This window comes from Branchiostoma floridae, chromosome 4 (assembly GCF_000003815.2).
Source record: "Branchiostoma floridae strain S238N-H82 chromosome 4, Bfl_VNyyK, whole genome shotgun sequence".
Taxonomy (NCBI): Eukaryota; Metazoa; Chordata; class Leptocardii; order Amphioxiformes; family Branchiostomatidae; genus Branchiostoma; species Branchiostoma floridae.
This window is the reverse complement of record NC_049982.1, coordinates 5,031,735-5,059,144: the sequence shown is the minus strand read 5'-3', so window position 1 is coordinate 5,059,144 and position 27,410 is coordinate 5,031,735. Positions and strand designations below refer to the sequence as shown.

At 44.2% G+C, this 27,410-nt stretch overlaps 1 protein-coding gene across 6 annotated transcripts; it reads right to left on the bottom strand.

Moving 5' to 3' along the window:
* On the bottom strand, nucleotides 1–27,403 carry LOC118413442 (von Willebrand factor D and EGF domain-containing protein-like). 6 transcript variants are annotated; one of them, XM_035816820.1, is made up of 22 exons: nucleotides 26,929–27,403; nucleotides 26,607–26,810; nucleotides 11,572–11,787; nucleotides 11,057–11,233; nucleotides 10,731–10,796; nucleotides 10,130–10,356; nucleotides 8,051–8,137; nucleotides 7,305–7,682; nucleotides 6,897–6,976; nucleotides 6,646–6,709; nucleotides 6,024–6,263; nucleotides 5,467–5,699; nucleotides 4,932–5,220; nucleotides 4,385–4,555; nucleotides 3,715–4,116; nucleotides 3,272–3,526; nucleotides 3,010–3,124; nucleotides 2,396–2,869; nucleotides 2,140–2,283; nucleotides 1,759–1,890; nucleotides 1,402–1,524; nucleotides 1–1,206 (listed from the first exon to the last, which is right to left on the bottom strand). In XM_035816820.1, the coding sequence occupies exons 1-22, from the start codon at nucleotides 27,212–27,214 to the stop codon at nucleotides 971–973; spliced, it is 4,599 nt and encodes a 1,532-aa protein (XP_035672713.1). In that variant the 5' UTR covers nucleotides 27,215–27,403; the 3' UTR covers nucleotides 1–970. The 6 variants fall into 6 exon arrangements, with proteins under 6 accessions (XP_035672713.1, XP_035672714.1, XP_035672716.1 ...); XM_035816821.1 differs by lacking the exons at nucleotides 26,607–26,810; nucleotides 26,929–27,403 and adding exons at nucleotides 20,105–20,308; nucleotides 20,426–20,723; XM_035816823.1 differs by lacking the exons at nucleotides 26,607–26,810; nucleotides 26,929–27,403 and adding an exon at nucleotides 25,248–25,521.
* Nucleotides 27,404–27,410: the final 7 nt, after the last annotated feature.

The following is a 27,410-nucleotide window of genomic DNA, read 5'->3' as shown; positions in this document are numbered from 1 at the left end:
GACTCTCCGATTTATGTTATTTTATTAATGGATGATACAAATTACAAAACACGGCAAACATACACACACACTGCAAGACAAGAACAAGAAATTCGAAAGAAAGCAAAATATTTAGTACATTGGTTGTCTCTGCCATCCATACGAATTAGTAAAAATGTTCTTTCCCAGCAAAAGGCCCTCTTCCTGTTTAACTTCAATCACAACTTCAATCGGAAGTTTCGTTCATGTTTCAAGAGTTGTAGGACTGTTCAGGTGATGTGTCCTTCTTGTTGTACTTTCAAGAAGATCATTTTTTCTAAGACAATTCTCAGAAAAGATTGTAGTTTTGAATTACAATAACTAAAAACATCAGTCTTGACACAATGATGTTGAGGTGTCAGTATAAACCAGTCATTCAGAATGACAATTTTGCTCGTTATGCAGTTAACGTTACATTGGGTATTTAGGGCAGACATCGAAGTTAGGGTTGTCCATAGGAAAGCAGGTTAAAATACACTGAATTAAGGTTTAGCAAAAGTACTAATCCATATTTCAATCTTAATAATTCTTCTCCATCAGAAAGTCACTTGAGTCTAGTTTATAACCATTCAAAGACAACAGGGGGTTGTTCGACTCATTCTCCGAGGAAAGCTCGCTCTATGAAAGAAACCTCACCTTTGACACCAGGTCCCTCCTGATACAACCGGTAGCACCCTACAACTAAAACCTGTCCGTACACCAACTTAACTGCTGAACTGAACAAATTTTGACCAAAAAAATATAGCTTAGACCCTACCTGTCCCTTGTAACTCAAAAAGTTTCCAGATTGGGCAAAAATGTTCAAGGAAAAGGAGTATTTTTCAAGGATTTTAAGTCACACCCAAATTTCCATTTTTTGCCCTCTACTGGGCAACGCAACTTTGACGTCAGCCCTTTAGATTCCAAAATGAAGCAGTAAGAAAACAAAATAGTTTTACATTGCAATACTACACTAATCAAGTTTATCATCCTTGTCCAACGTCTCCTCCACATGGAGATCCTGCGAAGGGTAGCTCTTCCTCCTCTCCTCCAGCGGCAGATCTCCCACCTTGCCTCTGGCAACATTGTGTGCTTTGACGCGCCACACAGCGACTCCAATCAGAGCTGCAGCGACGGCGACTGCCCCCACAGACAGCAGCGCGATGTACGCGGGCTGCTCGTACCAGCTGGATCCTTGTTGGTCGGTGACTGAGGAAGAATATAATAAACGTATTACAATGAGATAACTATGATAATATCAAAATCAGAGGCAACAAATCACTTTCCTGACAAAATCGCCGACCAAAGTATTTGCAGGGTGGAAATACAAGGACAAACAGATTCGCCCATTTTATTCCATTGGCCCTGAAATATTGGCAATACGAGACAGATCTGTTCTTGTACCTCCAGGGTCGTGAGTGCAGTTCTTTCCGTCTCCCATCATGCCATGCGGGCAGTCCCCACACTCGTGTCCACCTGGTACGTCAGTGCACGTCACTTCCGGGTAGCACGGCTGGGACGAACAGCCTGGAGAAAAGATAGAAATATTTTAAGTCAGATGTACTACGATAGCCCTTATTCTTATCTACAACAACCGAATACTAACAGTAAGCCTTTTCCAACGGCTGATAGCAGTCGTCACTACATGGAAGTCATCAAAATAGTATTGTACAAGGACCTGTACAAAGCTGTCCAAGTTACTATCACCTGACTAACTTGAACGTTTTACCGACAGTATGGAATAGTCATATCCTTTCTTACCAACATCTTCCACACAACTGACTCCATCTCCAGTCATCCCAGCAGGACAGGGTCCGCAGGCGTACACGTCACCAACTACGTCACAGATGACGTCAGGGTAGCAGGGGTTGGAGGAGCACGGGTCCAAGGGGACTGTGGTGGAAATATACAGTTTTGATAATGTAAGTACTCATGCTAGTCTTAGAAAGATGGCAGGATTACATTAATTCAATACGAAAAATGGTTATTCACATTTGCTTCCTAGAGGCATTGACATAAATAATTTGGTACAATTCATCGCTAAGATTTCAAAACATTTTGCTGATTTGAACACAAATGTGTGGATAAAATCGTCATACATTTATCTACGGATATACAGTCTAACATTTAGGTGTTGCTTACTTGCAATGACCACACACAGTGAGCTGTCCCCAGACGACCCCTCAGGACAGATGGTACACTGGATGGCGCCCGGGATGTCTGCGCATGTTCCGTTGTCAGGGCAACGGTAGGAGAAACATGGCGTCTCCTGGTCACACAGGGGACCTGAAAGAAAAAGAAATGCGGTGAGGGTGAATTTTGCAAGAGTAAGTACAACATATCACTCAGATTGCCTGAAAACCTCACTGTCAGAAACTTTTACGAAGATTTTTCTTACCTGTGTAGTACTGCTCACAGTGGCACTGGAACCCGCCGATGGTGTTGATACAGACTCCATGGTCGCACGGGTTGCTCAGACACTCGTCCACATCCACGTCACACATCTGACCCGTGAAGCCCGTACCGTTACAGGTGCAGTTGATGTTATCGGGACTTTCCAGCGCGAAGGAAGGGCAGGAACCGTTGTTTTGGCACGGGCAGTCGCGGGCCATGACTGTCAGAGACTGTGTAGAACTCGCGCCGCATTCGTCAGCAGCCATGACGTTGACGACGAGAGTTGAGTTTTGTTCGGGTGTCCACGTAAGCTGACCATCGCTAGACAGCGACAGGCCTGGATCGGGTGGGGCTCCTACCAGTGAGTAGCTCAGGTGGGGGCGGTTTTCCGGGTCCTCCGCCTTGACTGTGAAGTCCAGGAGGTTGTCGATGAAGGCGATAATGATGCTGGTTGGTTCAAAGATGGGCGGTGTATTGTCTGGGAAACACACAGGCTAGATTACAGTGAAGTTATCAAACTTCAAACTAACAAATAATTCCATGATATCAGCAGAAATAAAGAGGACAAGGAGGTGCCAATTCTTCAGTTACCATACGGCATAACTACGAACTACACACCTTGCCGATCACTCCATGTTGACACGTTAACTGACGGGACGCACTGATTGCACCAGTTGCCGATCTGTGTTTCTCCACCGGCGTAGCACGTTCCGTCTATCTCACAGGAGTTGTTCTGTATGTGAAACAAACAAAATAGACTGAATGAAATTATAGAAATCAATTGACCGAAGTAATTATTCAACAGATGTTTCTTTAAGTGGAGAGCAAATTGGAGCTTGCTTAGAAGCAGCAGAGCCTAAGAAAACGAGTCCTTTCTTACCTTGAGAACGCAGAAACCGGTGACGTTGCAGTCTTGACAGACGGCGTCATACGTTATGAGCAGGACCGGGGGACTGAAGCGCACACCGTCGTTACTGATGGAGACGAGTGTCGCCTCGGCTGTTGTCCTGTGTCCGGCTGCAGCACTCCTCCTCACACGGGACCGCGGGAGGGGGCAGACCACACGGGCAAAGTTCTCAAATTCCGCCTCAACGGTGATGTTTCCGTCAAGAACATGGACACCGTTCTGGTCAACCTGCATACCACAACAACATAACATAACATAACAAAACATAACATAACATAACATAACATAACATAACATAACATAACATAACATAACATAACATAACATAACATAACATAACATCTACATAACATAAAGATTCTCTATGAATATACGAGACCTAAAGCTATGGAAACAGAAGCCACTCTCCTACGTACCGTTGCCGGTTGAAGGGAACACGTCAAGTTTTCCGACTCCATGAAGTTCTGTCCGATGACGGGGGTCCGTTCGCACGGCCGGGTGTTGATGTCACACAGACCTTCCTTCGGGATGAAGAACGCGTCTGGTGGTTTGTCTGACTCTATAGAGCAAGACGGACCCTCAAACCCCTTCTCACAAACACACTTGCCCTTCTCACAGACGCCTCGCTGGCTACAATTGCTTGGGCATGACACAGTTTCAAAGAAAAAGGACGGGGCTGCGAGAGTACCATTGGTCGTGCCGTTGCTCGTCTCATTGTTGTTGTTGGTCCAGAAGGTCGTGTTTTTGTAGAGGATGTCTGAACAGCTTTCCTCCATTGTGGTGACGGCGACTTCTGCCCAGGAAGTGTCTCCTGTTGCCTGAAAGGGAAATATCCATGATTAGCATGGTGAAAAGGAAACACTTTGGCAAAAATACATTCTTCAATTGTTTTGTTGTTTCTCTCATTGCCTGCATGGCTGGCAAATCATTAGTCATCATTTGAAGGAAGCACCTTCTGTATGTAAAGAATGACATTGTCAAGATGTCAAGACACACCTTTAAAAATCTTTCTTCTCAGTTACACAACTTTAATCTTTCATTGAATTACTCAAATCTTGCCTGCAGTGCCACATACTATACAGATACCTGGATATCCGCCACACACCCCTCCACTGCTCCCTCTATGTCTGAAGAACCAGAATCTGCCATTGCGGCTGAACACACTCCCCCCGCTGGTGAGTTCAGCAGGGCGTCCTCACAGTACGCTCTGGTCTCGGCTTCGGTCATGCCGTTTGGTGCTGGCCAGGAAGGCGGGGGCTGGGCAAGGACAAAAAAATGCTAATTTTGCCATGAAAAGAAGATAGAGTCGCATAACATGACATCATTCCCGAAATCAATTTGTAGGTGACTGATTAATTGATGAAATTGTTTGTGATTATAAATCACATGTCAGGTATATAGTTACATAGTTAGTGCGTGATTCCAAATATATATATAAGACGATCGCCCTTAACGGCATGGTAATAAAGCTATCAAACTATCTTGTCAATCATATCAAAACATGTCAAATTTTATCAATCATAACAAAACAGACCTTTAAGTGATGGAACAGAACGCAATAAGTAATGAAATAGAATCATCATGTAACAAAGCAAAAAGTCATTTGACAACTTAAATGTGCGTTGCAACTCACAACTGTAGTTGGCGAATCGTCATAGTCAAATGCGAACATGTCGTCGTCGTACACCTCGTCGTTGTAACTGGTGCTCCGCCGCTTGCGCGCGTGCTGCTGCTCAGCAACAGGTCGAACTCCAGCCCGACTCCTTTCAGCCTCCCAACGGCAGTTGTAGGCAAGAGTGGAGTCACAGACGACTGTTTGTCCAAGGGCAGGGTCATCCTTACACGTGCAGTAGAGACGTTCATCCAGAGGAAGAGGCGCGGGAGGAAGTACTCCTTCAACTAGGGTTTGACCCTCTGGAAGCCTGTGAATTGCATTCGTTTTCAATCGCAGTCCAAACAGAGCCAGCCCGTAGTTTTATTAAAACGATACGTGTCTGTCACTTTATGTCGCTGGCGGATATGGGGCCTATTGCCATCACTGATAATCAGTGGCCAACTAACTTCGGATAATAGGAATGTAAAATTTGTGTGAGTAGAACACATAACCTCGAAAGCAGAAAGAATCAGTTATTGCCATGTATCAGTAAAAACTGGCACTCATTACTTACTTCCAGCTGTTCACGAAGTTCGTGTTGGTAATAATAGCTCCATCACCTACGACGTCTGTCGCTGTTGTGCTCGAATGGAGCCCGTCGTTTTCCTTGTCGCCGTCAAATGTGCCGCAGAGCCCAACAGTTTTGTTGATGAAGTCGTCAGTAGAAGGGTAGATGTAGATGTTCATATACTGTTTCTGATGACCACTCACTGTAAGCTTCATCCATGACCCAGTTGGGAAATAAACCTGTATTACAACGGGTGTAAATCATTATCATCATGGATACCAGTATTCTTTCATTATAATCATACTAAGGCAATAATGTTCGGTGTGTCTATTTGAGGACAGATTATCGATGAAAACAAATATCTGCTGTCTGTGCACACCAACGCTACCTTTCTGAACTTTGAGGTTTGCAATGTTTTGGGAAATTGTAGCAGCATGTCAAATTTGAACAAGCCCTAAATTACAAATCAGCAAATTGGCTAGAAATAGAAATAGTAATTAGCCAGATGTTCCTTTAACCAACAAACAACGTTACAAAATGACAATAGCTGTGTTTTTACCTACCAAATATTTATCTCCTCCATCTTGAATGAAGAAGCGCGTGTCATCTCCGACAGGCCCGTGATGGTCAACCCGCATAGCCAATGGGAGCTCGTGTCGAATCACACCACCTGTGTGCCACTGGAACGTGTTTCTGCTTCCGCTGCACCTGTTCAGGATAAACACTTCATCTCCGGACCTGACACTCACACCGCAGTTACAGGCCACGTTTCCGCGATTGCACATCTTCATCCGGGTCTGCACCTTTAACGCAGATAATCATAATGTGAGTTAGCATCTTCTTTGTTATGTATTTGAAGTACAGCCAGATTCCATTTTGCCATCATTCCATTTTGCATCAAGTTAACGTAAATATGCATGTTGTCAATGATATCACAGTCTATTGTTTTGTAAGACTTGGCACTGTATGGTCATAATTTTGTAACTGAATAGTCCTTGAACATTTACTGTTGCATCTATTTCCTCATAAAGGAATGCTTTCATATCCTACACTTTACAAAAAAGACCTAAACTACATAAAACGAAAACGGACAAAACTAAGAATAAATAAACAGATAAGATATGTTTCTCCCACTAAGGTCTCTAACGGTGCCACTAGTTAGTCTTGATTAGACCCCAAACCTACCTCGATGGGAAGAGTTTGATGCCTGTAAAGCACAAAAGTACCCGGCTGGTACACGTGGAATATCCTGGAAAATGAAAAATCACTGATAAAAAACACGTGCAGAGACTTACCCAAATATGACTGATATACATACTGCCATACTACATTATAACTGCCATACTACTGCCATACTACATAATAATACATGGATCAATGTTGTTCATGTGGTGATGATTATTAACATGACTGTCTCTGTCTGAAGTTTTGCTTACTTTCCGTCGAATGACCTGTAATGTGGATCTCCTGTCGATGAGCAGACAGTTCCTTCGATGTCTTTATCGTTGGTAAGTACCTGTAAAAAGAGAACATTCAGTTGGCGGACACATATTTATTGATACAGTACGTATTTGCATATTGGAAACACTACAACTTTCTGTATAGTCCAGGTAAGAATTCAGCTTTGGCTGCCGCTTCTGGACATTCCCGCACTTTTGCTCAATGGATATTTGAAAGTGAAACTGTCCTAATATCTGTTGATAATTGTGCCTTTTCCAGCCTTCGTCTAAGATAAAATCACTGAATTGTTTTGCCGTCTTGGGAATGTTCGAGCAAAACCCACAACAAATTTTCAATGGTATTCAATGGACACACGAAGAAGTAACAAAACACGTTCAACTCACGTCAACATCCTCCACCTGGTAGCCATCCCACAGTGGCGAGATCGGGGATGACATAGGGCGAAACCCGATCTTCATGTACCGCAGACCGTTAGTTGTACCGTCTATCTGGAGGTCGCGGGTTGCCTTCACCGGGAACTCAAGGATCCCGTTCCACTCGGCCGGCGTGAAGACCCTGACACAGTTCTGGCTCGACAGCAGATCGGGTACTGAGTTACCTTGGCACTGGCGGTCGGCTGCGTAGTCGACATCTTTGAACTCAATTTGCACGGATATTTCACAAGGGATAAATGAGAAGCGGCAGAGTAGAGGCAGGGTAGGTTGGAGCTGGATGTACTTTTCATCGCCGTTTTCCTCCACTTCAACGATCTCGGTCAGTACCTTTGGTATAGGGGTACGTGGTATGATTAAGATTATCATACAGATACAAGTAGCCGAGGAAATTAGTCTGGTTAAGGCCATAGAGATGACATATCTTTTCTCTTATTCAGTACAAAAATATTAATCTCTTCATTCTCAACACAGTAGGCAGACATCAGGACCGGATGGTCAATTTAAGACAGATAACGTTATGCTGCTATCACACACAGTAAAAATCCTGAACATCTCTCTGTCTACCAACCGAAGCTCATATAACGTTACTGGGAATCATAGTGCGAAGCTCATAGCGCAACACACATACACACACACACACACTCACAAATGAAAAGTACCAGGATTATAATGCTGAATAATGTAAAATCAGAAACCTTAATTCCGGCGAAGAACTCGTTGCTGACTTCTATCTCCCCAGGAGCTCCTCCACCCTTAAACCTCCCACGGACTCGGCACGTGATCTGTGAAAAGAAATATTACCTTAGACATGGTGCACATAATACAATTATTTATTATGTTATGTTAGTCTTAACTGCCGACCTATATATTTGATTTAATGGAACTGGAACATAATACAATAGCTATAAAAATTATATCATATTAATAGCCTACAATTATACCAACTGATAACTTTGGTAGTGCAATCACTTGCTCCCTACAAATTATGTGTTTATTACAGAAATCACTGTACCTATGACAAGATCCAGAAGACCACGAAATACGAAGCTCGGAAGCCACCCTTTATTACTTCACAGTTACATGCTTGCTCGATGCTGTATAATTAAGGGTTAATTCGCTCACATCGGTGGTTTCATTCGTGGTTATAGCCAAGGACCAGGCGTTATGACACCATATACACTGAGGAACAGGCGGTTCATCAACGTTATGACTATTCCAACTCGCTTGCGCGCGCGGTTGTCGAAGATTTTAACAACTGAGGTTGCGCGCTTGCGGTTCTTTTGTTCGAATTAGCATTCAAGTCACGTCTTTTGCTCCTGTTTCCCGATTAACTCAAGAGTTTCCGTGGGTTGGCATGATATAGATAAAATATTCGGCCGTCGGACGATCCTACCTGCGGTCGGGCCATACCTCGGGTAATACGGAATTGGTCAACGTTTTGTGTACCCTGAGTTCCAGCCTTCGTACTTTCGCTTGTGGTTAGCTGGTGCCATTTTGAATTTTATCCCTGTCTGCGTGTATATCCCTCATTCTGATTGGTTACTTTCCTGTGTATCGCTCCTTTTGATTGATTTAACGTTAAACAGAATCAAGGCTGGCCGTATCTGTGTTACAGCGTCATACCCAACATAGGGCCTTCTGATTGGTCCGCGGCGCCTGGATAATATTTCATTTTTTGGCGGGAGAAGCGGGTCTTTCAATGGTTCAATGGTTCAATGGATCAAGCCCTTCTTGTCTTATCCTTACTGCCGCAAGCCTTTTAAACCTACCTTCATGGCATGTTATAGCAGTTGTGGCCATCGTAGTAGTTAAAATCTAGCTATATCAAACTCAAATATACTTATATGGTCATATTTATCGGAGTAGAGCAGTACATAATCAAGCTTATCGTATCAGGTAAAAATTTTGTGTCAGCTTTTCACAAACTAGAGTACAAAGTGATTTCCGTTATATACATAGATTATGTTAATTAGCCTTAACCGTTGAGTTTACGTCACTGCTAGCTGCTATTTGTTGGACCGCAGCAAAACGCCTGTTCAAAGAGAAAGTCACACGAAAAAAACGCAATAAATGATATTTCAGCTGTCAATATTTGCATTTCATTCTTTAATGATAATCATTGGCGAGAGAAGCGGTTAGTTCAACCAACGAATGCATGAATGCATGGATCAGTCAATTTAACCAAACCCTTCTATACGCCCTTCTATACACCAGATGACGTAATGGTGTCACCGCGGCCTAGCGGACCATGGCACTGGGTGAAGGTAGCAATTTGCTTCGATCCCTAGTTATTACAATTTTTTTCCTTGTTAGACAAATCTCAGGTAATGTTTTTTAATAGAAGACAGACCAATTCAGTAATTCGATGTTTTTTTCATGTGATTTTGTTTAACATCCAGACTTTTTCCAAAATACGCACCAGCCAGCTTTTTTCAGAAGCTTTCTTGTTTAAACACTATAAGAATGGCGACCTTTTTGTTAGTAGTTTTGTATCTTCAACGCTTCGTAGTTGCTGCGAAGAGTTTGTCCACCTGACAAAACCCTAAATTGTTCGACTTTATACAAACACAACCATCATGGCCTTTCTTCGAACTTTCAGCCTATATTTGCCAATCATGTACAGATTGTTTCACAGTCATAGGCGACCACACATGGCCAGAGAAGACTAGGCGAGCTTGTGTATGTGATATTCTTAAAGCTTTAAAATTCAGGCATTCTTCTAACAAGTGAATGTCAGATCATACAAAGTTGCTACACAACATGTGCGCACGTACTTCTTTCCCCATTCCCTTCCTCAGCTCTGTCTGACGCAGTACGGCCTGTTGCTCTCCGTTATGCAAACTGGTCTGGTGGAAAATCTCATTGCCGGCAACCCAGTTGACTTCTATGGTCAGGTTGTCCCATGGGGGACGGTCGAAGTCGCACAGCAGCACAACTTCAAGCGGCTGACCCATAGTGCTGTTAGTTAGCTGTGGGTTGGTTGTTATGTTGGGGAAGTTTTCTGTGGATGGAATTTAGTAGTAAGTTTTTTTAGATGTTACATGAACTGTCTAAACATATCTAAACATGATTATATCCATCTGGTATAAATAAACGATGAGAAATACCGTGGACTCGTATGCATCACAAGTCATGATGTTGCAAAGAGGTACTTTTGATGTGTCAATACCACAGTCCTACGTCAGGGCCAGAGTAGTTCAATTTTATCATGATGTATTGAGTTACGCTGACCGATGTGAGCAAATGAATCCTTGCGTTGCGTATCCCTGGACGGTCCTGCTGGTAAGACAACGTTTGTACGATGTACCGAATATCTAAAACACGACAAAGAGGTCCCTACGCTTTCGCACAGCAATACCAAAGTGAAAGTCGTACCTGTACATCCTGGGGTGAAACCGTAGTTTTCTGAACTCTGTCCAGCTGGGCAAGGCACTTCGGTCCCTGTGTAAAACGAGCAGTGCCAGAGACACCATGTTATTACAAATTTCAATTCAAAACACATGTTTATAACGTAGGAGCTGATTTATCATTTCAAGCACAATCGATCTCAATTGACTATAATAGCAATTGAAAAAAGAATAGAATTTTGGAGTCGTGTATACAATAGGGTAACTTTTCGGTAAAATGTTGCAATCTTTACTTCTTGTTTTTCGTCCAACTTATGCGGTTGTCAGCAATACCGTTAGCTTCAGTGCGCGTACCTGCACAGTACGCCTCCGGACAGCCCGGTGTCGGGGGTAGCAGGTAGACATAGTAGGATTGGCCATCACGGACGCAGCTTTTCACTTTGATGTCCCAGCAGTTTCCCTCACACACCCCGACTCCGATCCGGCAGGCCTGCCTTATTACCTCCCCGTCAGATGGAGATGGAAGGGTGCCTGGTAAAAGTACGACATGACCATGCTTAGATGACAAAAACTCATTTCATCATCACATCAATGTAAGGCTGCCAACAGCATTACCGAAACAAGGCAATTTGCAGAGACGTTTATTCCAGCCGGTAATTGTGGCAGCCGTATCTAAGTTCAATCATGGTCACTGCTCTTCTTGTCATGCGTTGAATCAATGTGGATGACCGAAAACAACATTTGAATTGTCTTTAATAAACTCAATCACATTGTACGTTATTCGATCGGGAGGACACAGGACATGAGTACGGCCAGCCCCTTTTGCTGACCAATAGATACTTTCTCACAGATTAGTCTGATGCTCCTACCTTTCATCCAAACAGGCCCGATGGTTGAACAGCTGGTTGGTTCGAGTAGAGAGCAGTTTGTTGGAATCTCTCCTCCGGCCGGACTGACGAAGCGGTACCACTGGGTCCTCAGGCCGCTGTCACAGCGGACATTTCCGGCACTCATCATGAAACTGGTGCTCCTGGTGGGTTCGTCCACTGCCTCGTAGTCGGTACATGGGTCCCCGTACACCACAGCTGCAGAAATGCAAAATCCAATATGATTTCTATGGCACTGCGCACAAAGTTCCTTTAATAATAGTGTTTGTTTTTAAAATGTACAATGGTGAATTGAAAAAGTGTGGCATGAACGTAGACAGGAAACCACATGCGTGGGGCATCTGGTAAACTGTATGTCTTCATCGTAATCTACAAGCAGATCTTTGAAGGCAAAACCATAACTTATTTACAGCAGTTTCTGGCTGGCTCAACAGCCCTGTCCACAAAGAAAAGTTCCTTCCTCTTAAACAACGTGTTCCTCGAGTCTGAATTTCCAAGTGATAAACTTATTGGGGTATCTCACTGGACTGTGCCGGTAGCGGTACGTTGGTGGCATTTTACTGCGTCACCTTTATAGCGCATATGTCGCCAATTGTCCTTTGCGGTCATACTGACGTACGGCGCATCTGCGTTTCAAGCCCCTGCGATTGGACATCGCAGCATTGTCATTGAATCGAAAACCATTATGAAATTATGAAAATGCATACAAAAGACTTGGAATGATAAAGGAATTTTCACTTATGATACCTGACACTACACGGGGAACATATCATGAAGTATACGTCTAACCCTAAAAGACTTCTACAGTAACAGAAATGACCCAAACGAACGGACACGAACCAGACTTAACCCGATTTCACTCCAATATGTACCATGTAGGTGTAATTATATATGTTAACATATTTAGCTAGAAGAAACAAACCTTGAAACCGATACCTTACTTTTTACAGAATTTGCGTTTACTTCGTGCCCAGTTGCTGACCATTTTCTCCGTACGTTCGCGGTACGATGGACTACTAATTCCAGTGTCGATGATCCATTCAAGAAAATATGTCGCCTGCAATGCTGTCAAATCTCTATTGGATTCCTATTGCACTTAAAGTTTTTTTTTCTGCATGAAAGACTTAAGGCGTTTGTTTTTGTTTATTCCATTTAAAGATTACAGTTTTTATATGGCTCGTGCGGAGTTTACTTCATTCTCGACCACGAGTCACAACGATTGTGACAGTTTGTATATCTGCGCAAGACAAGAGGACAAAACCCTTGACAAGTTGAGGTATGGGGGTCCTTCCTGGTGCGATGAATTAATGTACTCTACCCCCCCCCCCCCCGCGCAAAAAAAACAGAACAGAGAAGACATGTCGTTGGAAGAAAACTCAAAGATTTTGCAGCAAGAGGCCACGGTAGGACACCATCATGCCGATGTATGGGAATAATAGCGTAAATGTCCCAGAGAGCATTTTGCACGGACATATGTAAACCTGTGTACATTTATTTATTTATTATTATTTATTTATTTGTTCAGCTGTTTTCAAACAGTCAGCGCTGCCCAACTAGCCGTGGGCTATTGCCAAGGACTAACCCTGGAACATCAACCTGTGTACCTCTGACCATCAGATGATGGATTTTAGTTGTTCGTTTACTGTTTGCATTGTAGAAGTGTCGCATTATCCATGTAAATGTCAACATACTTGTGTGACCCAGCAAATCTCTGCACGTGCAGGTTGTTTGCATACCTTCCATTAGGTTGGTGATCCTTATCACGTACATCTGGTGGCAGTATTGACTTGTATAAGCTTATAAGACAAGTACGGACAAAGAGGGCACGCTTTACAATCTTTGTGTTTTTGTGAAGTTGGTGCGATACATATAGAATACAACACGGTGTATTCCGTATCGCCCAAGGTATCAGCCCGACCGCGGGTCGGATCGCCCGACGGCCGAAGGCCGGAGGGTGATCCGACCCGCGGGAGGGCTGAGACCGAGGGTGATGCAGAATACACCGTGTTGTATTTTATTTATGTCATACCCACCTGAGAAAACCCATGTTTTGATGCGAAATGCGCCAGAAGTTGAACAAATTTGGTGCCCTCGAAAAAAAAACAGCGTTGCAACAGTAATGTTCCAACGTCCGAATCAGGTATTCGAACTTTCGATGGCGCCGTACTCGGCCCACTCGAACAGTTCGATTTATTCGAATGGAGCCCGTGTGATAACCCCGGGCCGTACGGAAAGTTATCAGCCGGTCCGAAACACCCGTACCGAACGTTTTCGCATCACAGGTATGACATAAATTCCTTTATGTCATACCTGTGACGCGAAAACGTTCGATACGGGTGTTCCGGACCGGTCCGTACGCTTCATTATAGCACAAGTTCGAAAGGCGTATCACACAGGCTATATTCGAGTGAATCGAACCATTTCGAGCGGGCCGAATACGGCTCGGTTGGCAATTCGAATACCTGATTCGGACGATGGAACACTGCTGTCACAACACTTTTGTTCGAGGGCACCAAATTTGTTCAACTTCTGGCGTATTTCGCATCAAAATATGGGTTTTTGCAGGTGGGTATGACATAAAAAAAATACAACACGGTGTATTCCGCATCACCCTCGGTCCCAGCCCTCCCGCGGGTCGGATCACCCTCCGGCCTTCGATGTCGTCCAAAGGAGTTCCAAAGCGTCCAGTAACCTCTTTGTTCAAACAGACTGAGCTTGTTATCACTTACGAAGACATTTCCGTGTGAGGAACAAATATATGCCCTACTAGTGTACATATCACAGACGTCAACATTATCTTCACCTTTCTCAGCTGTGCAAATGTGGGCAATTAAAAAATTTGCCGACGATGTATTTGTTCAACAGTTTGCAAAGGGCAAATTTAACAAAACTGTAGACAAATATGGACATGCAGCAAACTTTCGTGCTACCCATGTATTAGTTTTTGATTCTTTCTTTATCTCAGTCTCTGAAAAATATATCAACGTTACAATTGATTAAAATTTTTCTCTGAATGACTTCACTATAACCGTTAGAACATGACGCTTAGCAATTATTTGGCATATTCAACTCAATGCCAAAGTATTTCTTCCATTCGTTGTGTTGAAAATAATAAAGTTAGTCAAGTATTTCAGTTATTGACGACATCCCCTGCAAACCTCAAAAATAATGAAAAAACAAGATGGCTTGATTTTGCAAATAGGCACCATAAACGTTGTAACAAGAATTGAAACGAGAAGACATGGTATCACAGCCATCCATTCCTGTAGTCAAAATCACGTCAAAAAGTGCTAGTGTAGTAATAGTGACAGTAGTGTACCAATTTGACAACACATGCCATCCATAAGATTTACTTGCTGTGGCCTTAAAAAAAAGCCAACAGCTTGCAGTTATTAAGATTTTCCTCACTAAAATGGGAGGGCTAGCAGTAGTACTAATCGCGTGAATGATAGTCAGAATGACCCAGCTAGCGTATTATCAGGTTCAAGAAAATTCAAGAAAACTGCAGACAAAAAGGGGAACGAGAAATATGAACATGCAACAAACTTTCATGGTGGTTACATTTATATTACAAGCAAGTATTGGTTGTTTATTCTTGCTTTGACCTAGTACCTGGAATGAATCACAAGTAATTAGAATTTTGGTCTATAGCTATAACCGTTATAACTGACACAATAAACTTAAAACTCACGGGTTTCACAACAGGTCCCCCTAAAGTCGAGAGAACACGAGCACGACGAAGCCATGAGTGTCCCTCCGTTATGACAAAACCGGTTACAGGGTCGAATTTGCGGCCCCGGGGCTCCACAGCCGCTAGCTGTGCGCGTCTGCGTGCCTGAGGTTCCACAAGGGGCGCTACAGGCGCTCCAACTGTTCCAGGAGTAACTGCATGATCGACGTCTACAAAAACAAAAACGTCGTCGCCGGGATGCCAGAACTTCTTGGTTCATTAACAGAACCACCATAACACCCAACAGAAGTATTGTATACTTCTGCATGTCAAATTCTGTATATTTTTTTCCTTGCTAAAATGGGCGGACTAGTACTGATCACGTTAATGACACCAAGAATGACCCAACGAGCCTTTTATCAGGTCTCATAGCCAAACCTGTTCGATAGAGATCTCATTCAAAGGGCACGTCCGAATCTGATGGACTTTAGTTGTTCGTTTACTGTTGCATTGTAGAAGTCTCGTATTATCCATGTAAATGTCAACATACCTCTGTGACCCAGCAGCTTTTTGCGTTCGCAGGTTGTTTGCATTTCCTCCATTAGGTCAATGATGCTTGTCACGTAAATCTGACTCAATCTAATTCAGGAACAGGTAAATTTTTATACACGTCATCGACATATCCTACCCAGGACACCCTACAGAAGAATATAAGCTTATACCTGTCCCGGTAAACCATAGTTTCTTCCACAACTCAATGGAGTATAGGCTATTTCTACGGCGTAGATATCAATAGGATCACCTCGCATACAGCCGACATATCAAAGCACCAGGATTCAGAACCCTGCCTTTCGCGACCTGGTCTAATGTATAACAACATTGTAACTCACATTTGGAATGTAATAATACCACTTGTCGTTATGTTCATCATAAAAAATGGTCTCATGTTGGCAAGGTCGACTAAATAAAATTTACCTGTCATGTTGCAATCAAAGCTAATTGTACAGACTTCAGGATGTCCTACATGACTCCAAGCTGCCAGTCACTGTTAAAATGCAGAATCTACCTACGGATAAGGCCCTTAACGTCATACAGCTGATAGATGTACATTATGCATATAGTGTCCTCACAGAGCACCTACGATGAATCTTACCTGTACAAAACAGAGATACGACAAGAGTCAAAATCATCCTCATCGATGTTGAGTCTTGAGGGCGAAGCTGATCTCTGATTTGTGAAATTTCAACGTCAGACAAACAAGCAGTTTAACCTCATTGATTACAGCCTGATGAACGCAGAGACAGCTTAGGTCAAGTCAGGTCAAGTCAGCGATCTTCGCTGTCTAATCACCTTGTTGTGGTCATGGCCGTATGGTGCTCACTTCTAGGTCGTAAAACCTTTAGATACAAGCAGCTGCAGGCGAATGTTGTGCTGTCTGCTGACAAAATCTGCCATGCAGCCGGATTGACATTTCATCCAAAGGGCACTTCTTTATGACGGACGTCAGCTAACGCAGGTTGTTGAATTGACGCATCGTGTGCTCCGATAAAAGTCCAAGAAAGTAACAACATGTGCCCTGGGACCCGGCAACTGGCATGGGCAGGCCATTTCCATTGCCTCATTTAACAGGGGATTTTTTTCCATACGTATCTCTGGGTTCAGTTGATTGTCACGTTAACTTAATCGCAATTTTAGGGATAAAATCTTGTGAAAATTTTACATGGGAAGAAGTTAACTTCTGTTCATGGACAGAGTGTTTCTTGATATGAAAAATGTTGTATCCAAACATTCACATCTAAGATTTACGTGTTTTATGTGAACGTATGTGCTCATGCTGGTGTGTGCGTTACCTATTCTACCAATATTAAAGAACAACATCTCTTTGTCGGCTCAAAAGTGAATCATAAGGATGTTATCATTTTCAATCATACTCCAGTGTTCAAGCAAGTGTTGTGTCGACAAAAAGGAAATGGTATTCGTGTGAAGACAAATGCCTATTTCTATTCCTTTCGTATGAACACCAGGAGACTAAGTTGTGGTGGATGTACACAGCCAGAGTTATTTTGGATGGAACAAACTACACAAAGCGCAGCATCATAAGCAGACTCTGCGATGCGCGTCTACAAGTAATCGAATGAAATAACACTGATATGACATGCTATCGGAAAAAAATACAAGTACTATAAGCCCCCTCTGGTAGAGAAATTTTGATGGATTAACGCGCTCAAGTGTTTTCCTTTGTTTCATTGTTCCAACTGTTTGCTTATTGAACCGTGGCCATTGTCACGTCCATGTAAATGATCACCCAGCTATTATAGAGAGACAAAACAGGTAACTGTACATGTATTACTGTCAAAACCAAACTTATGTCTTGATACAAAAACACAATACAAATACAGTCAAACTTGCCTATAGCGGCCACTCAAGGGACGGGAGAAATGTGAAAATACAGACAGGTGGCAACTATAGAGAAAATGCTGATCAAAATGACCACGAGCAAAAAGTTACACTTGATTTCAGTACCCACTGATCTTTCTCACCAAGTAATATTGTCTCGATCGTCTCAAAATTCAACTGACCCTCGCCTCACCTCACATCACATCACCTATCCCTTGACCTTCTAGTGAGTCGTTGGGGCACCATGACTATTCGCTGCACTATCCTCCTCCATCTGACTCTTGTCTTCCGCCGTTCTCATCGCTTCGGCTAGACTTAACCCAATCCATTCTCTTATGTTGTCCTTCCAACCTTTTTTTCTGTCTTCCTCTCCTCCGGCTTCCCGGGACTGTCCCTTGTAACAATGTTTGACAAGACCTGATGACCTTGCCACATGGCCAAACCATCTCAGCTTTCGCTTAACCACAACTGACCCTGCCATTGCCGACAAAGATTTGTACTCTAACGTTCAAGACACGTGTACTCAAAATCCTCGCAAACTACGATTTTAAACTCAGTGAAGGGTGATATACGGCATATGGTCGCAATAGGCAGTGTTTCTGTATCTACAGGACCGGACATCGTGTGGCCGTGGGCGCGTTGGACAGGTGCCCGCTATAGACTTTCTTAATGCTTACGTCAATGGGAAAAATCCTAGGGACCGATAAAATTGACAGCAATGGCTAGGTGGTCGCTATACAAAGGTGGCCACTAATACAGGTTTGACTGTATCAGGATGATCCATCAACCCTTTCTTGAGGTATTCCACTCCAATTGGCACACGTGGAAAATTCCTGAAATACCTATCGAATTTTGGCATTTTTGCGAAGCGGACGCATTTTATACTGTTAGGCTAGCCTGTAAGGCATCGCCAAAAAACAAACCTGTACTGTAGGTGCCACAGTTATCAACAGTCTAGTAAGTACTACGATGGGAATTATTGAAAACGTCTGTGGTGAAAACGCCGTTACTGAAAAGCTTATTGTGTGCGATGTAGGTGGAAATAAACAAGGAACAATGCAGGGCTTATTTGAAGAAAGTCTATATAACTATAACGTTATAGCAAATCGAATGGGAGGGGTGAATTCCACTTCTGACAGTTTTTAACGAATGAAGAATACTGAGATGTGTTTTTTTGTTCACTTGTCATCAACAAAGACGTATTTGGCTTTATCGAGCCCCAGTACAAGTTGCACCAACCATGCTCTTTTTTGTCGACACAAAGCCAATACATGTATCATCATAAATGAATGGGCTTAAATTGACCAAAAGGTGAACTAACTTTAAACTGACGGGTTTCACAGGAGGTACCCCGGAAGTCGAGTGAACACCAACACGATGTAGCCAAGAGTATCCCTCCGTTGTAACAGAACCGGTTACAGGCCTGAGTTTGCAAAAATTACGAAAATACAACAGCACAAAGAGCTATTCGCTGCACAACGTGTGTAAATGTTGTTTCACCCGAAGGTGATTTATGTTTACAGAATTCGAACTTTGGGCATTTGCTGAATCAACTTGGTGAATTGTTTTCCTTGCCTTTATCAATACGAATTTTGTGGCGACGCCTCAAGGGTTAGCCTAACAGCACAGTATATGCCCGACTGTCAAAAATTCCTGTGTGTGTGTATGTGTGTGTATGCGTGTGTGTGCTTGTGTGTGCGTGCGTGCGTGTGTGTGTATGCGTGTGTGTGTGTGTTTGTGTGTTTGTGTGTGCGCGCGCGCGCGTGTGTATGCGTCTGTGCGCGCATGTGTCTGGTAGCGACCTTGATCTCGATGCCTTCCCTTACATTGTGTTCGTTAGTAATAGCTGCTGATGTTGGAATTGCACGTCGGACCCAAGAAAGACACGAAAGTCGGCTACATTTTGAAGATGTTGAACTGTATTCTCCCTGTCTCCACCCTGCCAAGTCTTCCACACACTCTGATCTGATCTCTGGGTTTTAATCCTCTCCTTATATATTGTCTAATCGTCCACACATCTATTTCTGAGAACACTGTACATTGTCTCTCTATCTTGTCATCGTGACTCACTTCCTCAACCATTTCTAAGATGTTACAGGACAGTCCCAAAATATGGTGAGATGCACCAGAAAGGCAGCCCTTCCAGGGTAGAAATTTCATTAGTTCTCATCAAGGGTTATTACTCACGGCTGTCATCAGGACAACGTGCAAGGAACTCAAGCTAAATTACAATATGGTACAGGGGCACACTGTTACATTGTGTGCTTTTGTGTTTATATTCAACCGATCGTCTTCAAATTAACTATGTTGTAGTAAATTCGAAAATTGAGAAAACTGAAGCGCAAATCCTTGTGTTCAATTACGACCACCCCAACTCCTTCTCATGCCTTGGAAACAAATAGTCACAAATAAATAGATGGGATAAAGATCAGTTGACCCGAAACTCACGGATTTCACAGCAAGTGCCCCAGAAGTCGAGTGGACACCAACACGAGGTAGCCAGGGGTGTTCCTCCGTTGTGACAGAACCGGTTACAGGCCTGAGTTTGCGGTCCCGGGGCTCCACAGCCGCTAGCTGTGCGCGTCTGCGTGCCCGAGTTCCCACAGGGGGCGCTACAGGCGCTCCAACTGTTCCAGTGCCAGGTACAGGCCTCTGGAGGAGAGTACAGTCAACTTAGTATTAAGTCAAACTGCACAATTCTGCAAAAGGATCATAAAGTTGGAGAACATAACGCCTGCTGGCTCTTGGGTAAGGATTACTAAAACTCACGTTCACAGCAGGTTCCTGTCCATCCGGGTGGACACGAGCACGACCTTGCTAGGGGCGTTCCTCCATTATAACAGAACCGATTACACGGCGGAGTTTGTGGCCCTGGGGCTCCAACGCCGAAAAATGACGCCGCTGTGCGCGTCTGCGTGCCCGAGTTTCCACACGGAGCGCTACAGGGGCTCCAATCGTTCCAGTTCACCATAATCTGCGCCAAAATGAAACATTCCTTGTTGCCAATCAGAGCCACCAAGACACCCAGCAGAAGGATTTGGATCTCGCGCATCTTCCTAGTACTTTTTAACCATCACTAAAAGGCTCGCGGGGTTTAAAGACGGATACAGCCTGTAACAGGGTTTACAATGGGGATAGCAGGGATAATGATTAACATTGCGCACAAATATTCTGCCCGATAACGCGACTTGTTTGTTTGACGTTTTAACTTCTGGTCTTGTGATGACTGGTCACGTACACATGGCGCATAGACATGACGGTTTTTACGTATCCGTCGGTAGCTATGACCTTCATCGTACTGTTTACGCCTTGCTTTATTTGTGCTATAGTTTATTTTTTCCTCTCTTCTAAAACACATTAACGTGTAGCTTATTTGGCATTAGACGGGCGTGAGTAGCATATATCGCTCGCGTGGAGCAAGTTTTTTTTACCTAATTTCAACGCTTGATAACTGGTTATCACAAGTTCCCTATTTCTGATCAAAACTACTAGAACCCCATGCAAGGTACTGAGCTAGATTTCCACTACGGTACTCCTAGATCAAACTCAGATAGAAACTCTTTCGCCAAAAAAAGGTGAGGAATGCGTCTGAGCATGTGTGCATGACAGCTTATAATAGACGATTGCATTGTACAATTCAAAATATCGGAATATTTTCTTACCTGTAGAAACGAGAAATATGACAAGTGCCAAGATCATCCTCGACAATGTTGCGCGATCACGTGCTGGGCTTTGTCAATTGATCTCCGTCTGATGTCAATGTTGGAAAAAGAGGCAGAAACTTCGCGCTCACGGCCAAGGGCGTAAGACTTAGAAGCCCCTTCCCTTGTTATGGAGTCTACATGCGATCCAAACAGGTAAATTTATCACTATCAGCTAGCTAAACCTGTTATCCAGGTGCCACTGTTATCGCACCCAAAGGTCACATCTGGGTATAGGACTTTGGGAACTTGATAGATTAGTGCGCTCAAGTGTTTTCGTTGGCTCTGATTGATGTGTTCCTATTTCCCAACTGTTTCCTCGAAGGGTTATTATAATTTTTCAGTGACAGTGTACATATTTCGCCCACCCCAACGTGCAGACCATACACCAATCTTCCGCAATTCCAGACAAGTTGAGAAAATTATACCCATCGTACAGCTAGGGGCACAACCCGCCGTACGTGCAATTTGCCGGTACGTTTTTTTGGGAGGCCGCGTCCGCCACGTATTTCTGAAAACGTGGGGAACGACTGGCAAGAGCAGGGAGGGAGTACGTCAACGCACGTCACTCGCACGGTTGCGCAAGGTATAAGTACGTGGTCTGCACGCCACGCCTGGCTGCGAGCGGTTGCGTTCATCGTTCGTTGCGCAAGTGGTAGGTGAGTTGCACGTGCTTACAACGTACGGTCTCTGTGCGATTGCCACGTTAACGTATGCAGGCCCTACCTACACGTGCTGCTTACGTACGGTTTCCTTACTCACTCGCATGGTGTAAGTGCGTTCAAGTGCGACGAACGGAAGTTTTTCGGGGATGTATATACAGGACGACCTTTCAAGGTCTTTATTTTGGGCGGCTCTGGTCGAAGCTGGTACAGATGCAACTGACGGCTCCTTCTGCGTCTTCTTACGCATCTTAGAGACGGGTTGGCAGTCTTTCGTCGACTTGGCTTTATATACTGCAGAAACCACGTGCTTGCCACGTGCGTTGTACGTGCGGAGCACCTGCTCCCTCGTTACAGTGCAGGTGTGCTGTGCGTCGGCATTCACAGGTGAACAAGTGAAGCGCGAGGTAAGCACGGACCACGCAATCACGACGTGCGCGGCACGCACGTCCTACGTGCGCCGCCCGTACAGCAATTGACTGTGAGAAAACTTTGATACACTCACGGAGCTAGTGCGTTGTGCGCTCATTGGCTGTACAGGGCAGGCGCGTCGCCCGTACTGGCACGTACGGGGGGCGAATCCACAGCCCGAGAGCAGAGAAAGTTCTGCATGCACTTAGATTTCTACGGCGTGTCTGCGTGCTCCCAAATCCGTGAGATTCGCCACGTGTTCGTACGGAGACGGTATTTACCACTTACGGATACCAAAAGATTGCCAACGTTTTGGCACGTAGACAGCACGCACTTGCAAGTACGGCGGGTTGGGCGTCGCGTGTGGCGTGTCTGGTTGAGCGTTCGACTAGGAATCCAGAGGTCCCGAGTTTTATACCCGCCGTGCCCCCGACGTCGTTGTGCCCTTGGGCGACGTTGAGCCCGTTGTACCCCCATCCGAAAACAACAGAAGAATCTTAAAAGATTTGGAAGAGTGAAAAATTGCTTTGTTTTTGAGTTGTGTGTGTGTGTTTGCGCGCGTGTGTGAGTATGCGCGTGTACGTGTGTGCGTGCGAGTGTGTCTGTATGTATGTATGTATGTATGTATATGTGTGTGTGTGTTTGTGTGCGTGTGTGTACATGTGTTTGTGTGTATGTGTGTGTGTGCGAGTGTGTTTGTATGTGTGTGCGTGTGTGTGACTGTGTATGTGTGTGTGTGTGTATGTGTGTGTGTGTGTGTGTGTGTGTATGTGTGTGTGTGTGCGCGCGCGTGTGTGTGTGTGTGTGTGTGTGTGTATGTGTGTGTATGTGTGTGTGTGTGTAAGGGGTGTGGTTGGTCGCGACCTTAATCTCGATGGCGTCCCTTACATTGTGTTCGTTAGTAATAGCTGCTGATGTTGGAATTGCACGTCGGACCCAAGAAAGACACGAAAGTCCGCTACATGTTGAAGATGTTGAACTGTATTCTTCCTGTCTCCACACTGCCAAGTCTTCCACACACTCTGATCTGATCTCTGTGTTTTAATCATTTCCTTATATATTGTCTAATCGCCTACACATCTATTTCTGAGAACACTGTACATTGTTTCTCTATCTTGTCTTCGTGACTCACTTCCTCAACCATTTCTAAGATGTTACCGGGCAGTCCCAAAATATGGTGAGATGCACAAGAAAGGCAGCCCCTCCAGGGTAGAAATTTCATTAGTTCTCTTCAAGTGTTATTACTCACGGCTGTCATCAGGGCGCCTACTCTTGCCCACTCATTCTCAAAAGAGGTCAGGAGAAGAGTGGCCGGTAATTTTCTAGACAAGTGTTAACATGTCTTAGGAATCCAAGCTAAATTACAATATGGTACAGGGGCACCCTGTTACAATGTGTGTTTTGTGTTTATATTCAACCGATCGTCTTCAAATTAACTATGGTGCAGTGAATTCGAAAATTGAGAAAACTGAAGCGCAAATCCTTGTGTTCGATTACCAACTCCTTCTCATGCCTTGGAAACAAATAGCCACAAATAAATAAGTTAGATGGAATCAAGATCCGTTGACCGGAAACTCACGGATTTCACAGCAAGTGCCCCAGAAGTCGAGTGGACACCAACACGAGGAGGCCTGGGGCGTCCCTCCATTGTAACAGAACCGGTTACAGGCCTGAGTTTGCGGGCCCGGGGCTCCAGAACCGCTAGCTGTGCGCGTCTGCGTGCCTGAGTTCCCACAGAGGGCGCTGCAGGCGCTCCAACCGTTCCAATGTCAGGTACAGGACTCTGGGGGAGAGTACAACTGCTATCAACGAAGTCAACTTAGCTTTTAGTTAAACTGCACAATTCTGCAAAAGGATCATAAAGTTAGAGAACATAACGCCTGCTGGCTCCATGATAAGGATTACTGAAACTTACGTCCACAGCAGGTTCCTGTCTATCCGAGTGGACACGAGCAAGACCTAGCCAAGGGTGTTCCTCCATTATAACAGAACCGATTACACGGCCGAGTTTGTGGCCCTGGGACCGCGGCTCCGATAAATGACGTCGCTGTGCGCGTCTGCGTGCCCGAGTTTCCACACGGAGCGCTACAGGGGCTCCAACCATTCCAGTACCAGCTGGTGCTCGCCAAAATGAAACATTCCTTGTTGCCAATCAGAGCCACCAAGACACCCAGCAAAAGGATTTGGATCTCGCGCATCTTCCTAATACTTTTTAACCATCACTAAAAGGCTCGCGGGGTTCAAAGATGGATACAGCCTGTAACAGGGTTTACACTGGGGCTAGCAGGGATAACGATTAACATTGCGCACAAATATTCTGCCCGATAACGCGACTTGTTTGTTTGACGTTTTAACTTATGGTCTTGTGATGACTGGTCACGTACACATGGCGCATAGACATGACGGTTTTTACGTATCCGTAGGTAGCTATGACCTTCATCGTACTGTTTACGCCTTGCTTTTTGCTACGGTTTCTTTTTTTCCTCTCTTCTAAAACACATAAACGTGTAGCTCATTTGCCATTGGGTGGGCGTTAATAGCATATATCGCTCACGTGGAGCAAGTTTTATTTTTACTTGATTTCAACGCTTGATAATAGGTGATTAGAAGTTCCCTATTCCTGATCAAAACTACTAGTTCCCTATGTAAGGTACTGAGCTAGTCTTCCACTACCGTAACGGTACTCCTAGATCTAATTAAGCTCAGATAGAAACTCTTTCGAGAAAAACGATGAGGAATGCGGCTGAGCATGTGTGTATGGCACATTATAATAGACGATTGCATTTTACAATTTACAATATCGGAATATTTTCTTACCTGTAGAAACAAGAAATATGACAAGTGCGAGGATCATCCTCGACAACGTTGCGCGATCTGGGCTTTGTCAGACTGATGTCAATGTAGGAAAATGAAGCAGAAATTTTGCGCTCACTGCCGAGGACGTAAGACTTAGAGGCCCCTTCCCTGGTTATGGAGTCTACGTGCGATCCAACCAGGTAAATTCATCACTATCAGCTAACTAAACCTCATATCCAGGTGCCACTATTGTCGCAGCCTCGCCAAAGGTCACATCTGTATATAGGACTTTGGGCATTTGATAGATTAATGCGCTCGAGTGTTTTCGTCGGCTCTGATTAATATGTTACCATTTTTAGGAGTGTTTCCTCCTTGGATCATGATAATTGTCAAGACATCCCCCTTAAGCTTACGCAATTCCAGACAAGTTGAAGAAATTATACCCATTGTGAATTTTGTGTTAAGACTCAAACTATTTGTCTATATCTTAATTATCATCTAGTTACTTGACATTTACAATAAAAGCGTGTATTTTGTGTTTGTGTAAATGGACGTGTTTATTTCTTTACCTTTAAGAGCCATGTAGGGGAATCCAGAGGACAATTAAGTCAGATATTCTGTTGAACAAAGCCAGGTAATTAACGACAAACTAACGTAAAACTGCCACTCCTCCACCTTCGGGTTGTTAGGGTTAATCCCTGGTTCATGTTGATGTAAGGAAAACGGCAAAAATGTCGAGCTGAAGGCCTAAAACATTATAGGCCCCTTCCGAACTCTGTATGCTAATCCAAACAAGCAAATTTATTAATTAACGAACCCAACCTATTATGGAACTGGCACTGATATCGCACTCAATGGTCAGGTCTTTAGGCATTTGATTAACCTTCTATAGTTCGTACAACACGAACTCGTAAAGTCAAGGGCTCCTCCCCATTGTTGGAGACCAGACAAAGAATGTAAGCCAAACAAGCTGGTATATTGGGTGACAAATTACGACATAATGCATTGTTATTCAGTTAGATAAAAGGCTCATTTTTCAAGAGAGACTTACTTTGTTCTGGTGCATGACATCGCAAATATTTGAAGAACATGTTCTCGATGACTTGGAAGACCTGACTTTCCGTTGTTGACCGTTGGACCTTTATTCACTTGTTTCCTCTTTGGTTATTATTGCACCGATTTTCAAAGACTTCTGACAATTTTCAACAAAATCAAGAATGCTGAGATGTTTTTGTTTATTTTTTGTCAATGAAGAACTAACTAGTTTTATCAATGTCCAGGGCAAATTACACCAACCGTGTCCTTTCTTGTTGACACAATACCCAAATACCTAATTTAAGGGGTACAATTGACCAAACCATTAACTAACTTTTAACTTACAGGTTCCGCAGCAGGTACCCCAGAAGTCGAGTGGACACCAACACGATGTAGCCTGTGGTGTTCCTCCGTTATGACAGAACCGGTTACAAGCCTGAGTTTGAGGCACCGGGGCTCCACAGCCGCTAGCTGTGCGCGTCTGCGTGCCTGAGTTCCCACAGGGGGCGCTACAGGCGCTCCAACCGTTCCAGTGCCAGGTACAGGCCTCTGGAGGAGAGTGCAAGTCAACTTAGTATTAAGTCAAACTGCACAATTCTGCAAAAGGATCATAAAGTTGGAGAACATAACGCCTGTTGGCTCCATGGTAAGGATCACTGAAACTCACGTTCACAGCAGGTTCCTGTCCATCCGGGTGGACACGAGCACGACCTTGCTAGGGGCGTTCCTCCATTATAACAGAACCGATTACACGGCCGAGTTTGTGGCCCTGGGGCCGGGTATAAAAAGCCGAAAAATGACGTCGCTGTGCGCGTCTGCGTGCCCGAGTTTCCACACGGAGCGCTACAGGGGCTCCAATCGTTCCAGGACCAGGTGCTCGCCAAAATGAAACATTCCTTGTTGCCAATCAGAGCCACCAAGACACCCAGCAAAAGGATTTGGATCTGGCGCATCTTCCTAATATTTTTTAACCATCACTAAAAGGCACGCGGGGTTTATAGACGGATACAGCCTGTAACATGACTTACATTGGGGCTAGCAGGGATAACGATTAAATTGCGCACAAATATTCTGCCTGATAACGCGACTTGTTTGTTTGAAGTTTTAACTTCTGGTCTTGTGATGACTGGTCACGTACAAGGTAACCCG

Bases quoted from the DNA above. Each gene is read 5' to 3' on its own strand.
- LOC118413442 (XM_035816820.1), bottom strand. From the start codon at position 27,214: ATGCGCCAGATCCAAATCCTTTTGCTGGGTGTCTTGGTGGCTCTGATT. The intron at 8,138-10,129 runs GTACGTGCGCAC...TTCTTTTCACAG, and splicing joins GGAAGGGAATGGGGAAAGAA to ATCACGTGCCGAGTCCGTGG. The intron at 3,527-3,714 runs GTACGTAGGAGA...TGTGGTATGCAG, and splicing joins GTTCCCTTCAACCGGCAACG to GTTGACCAGAACGGTGTCCA.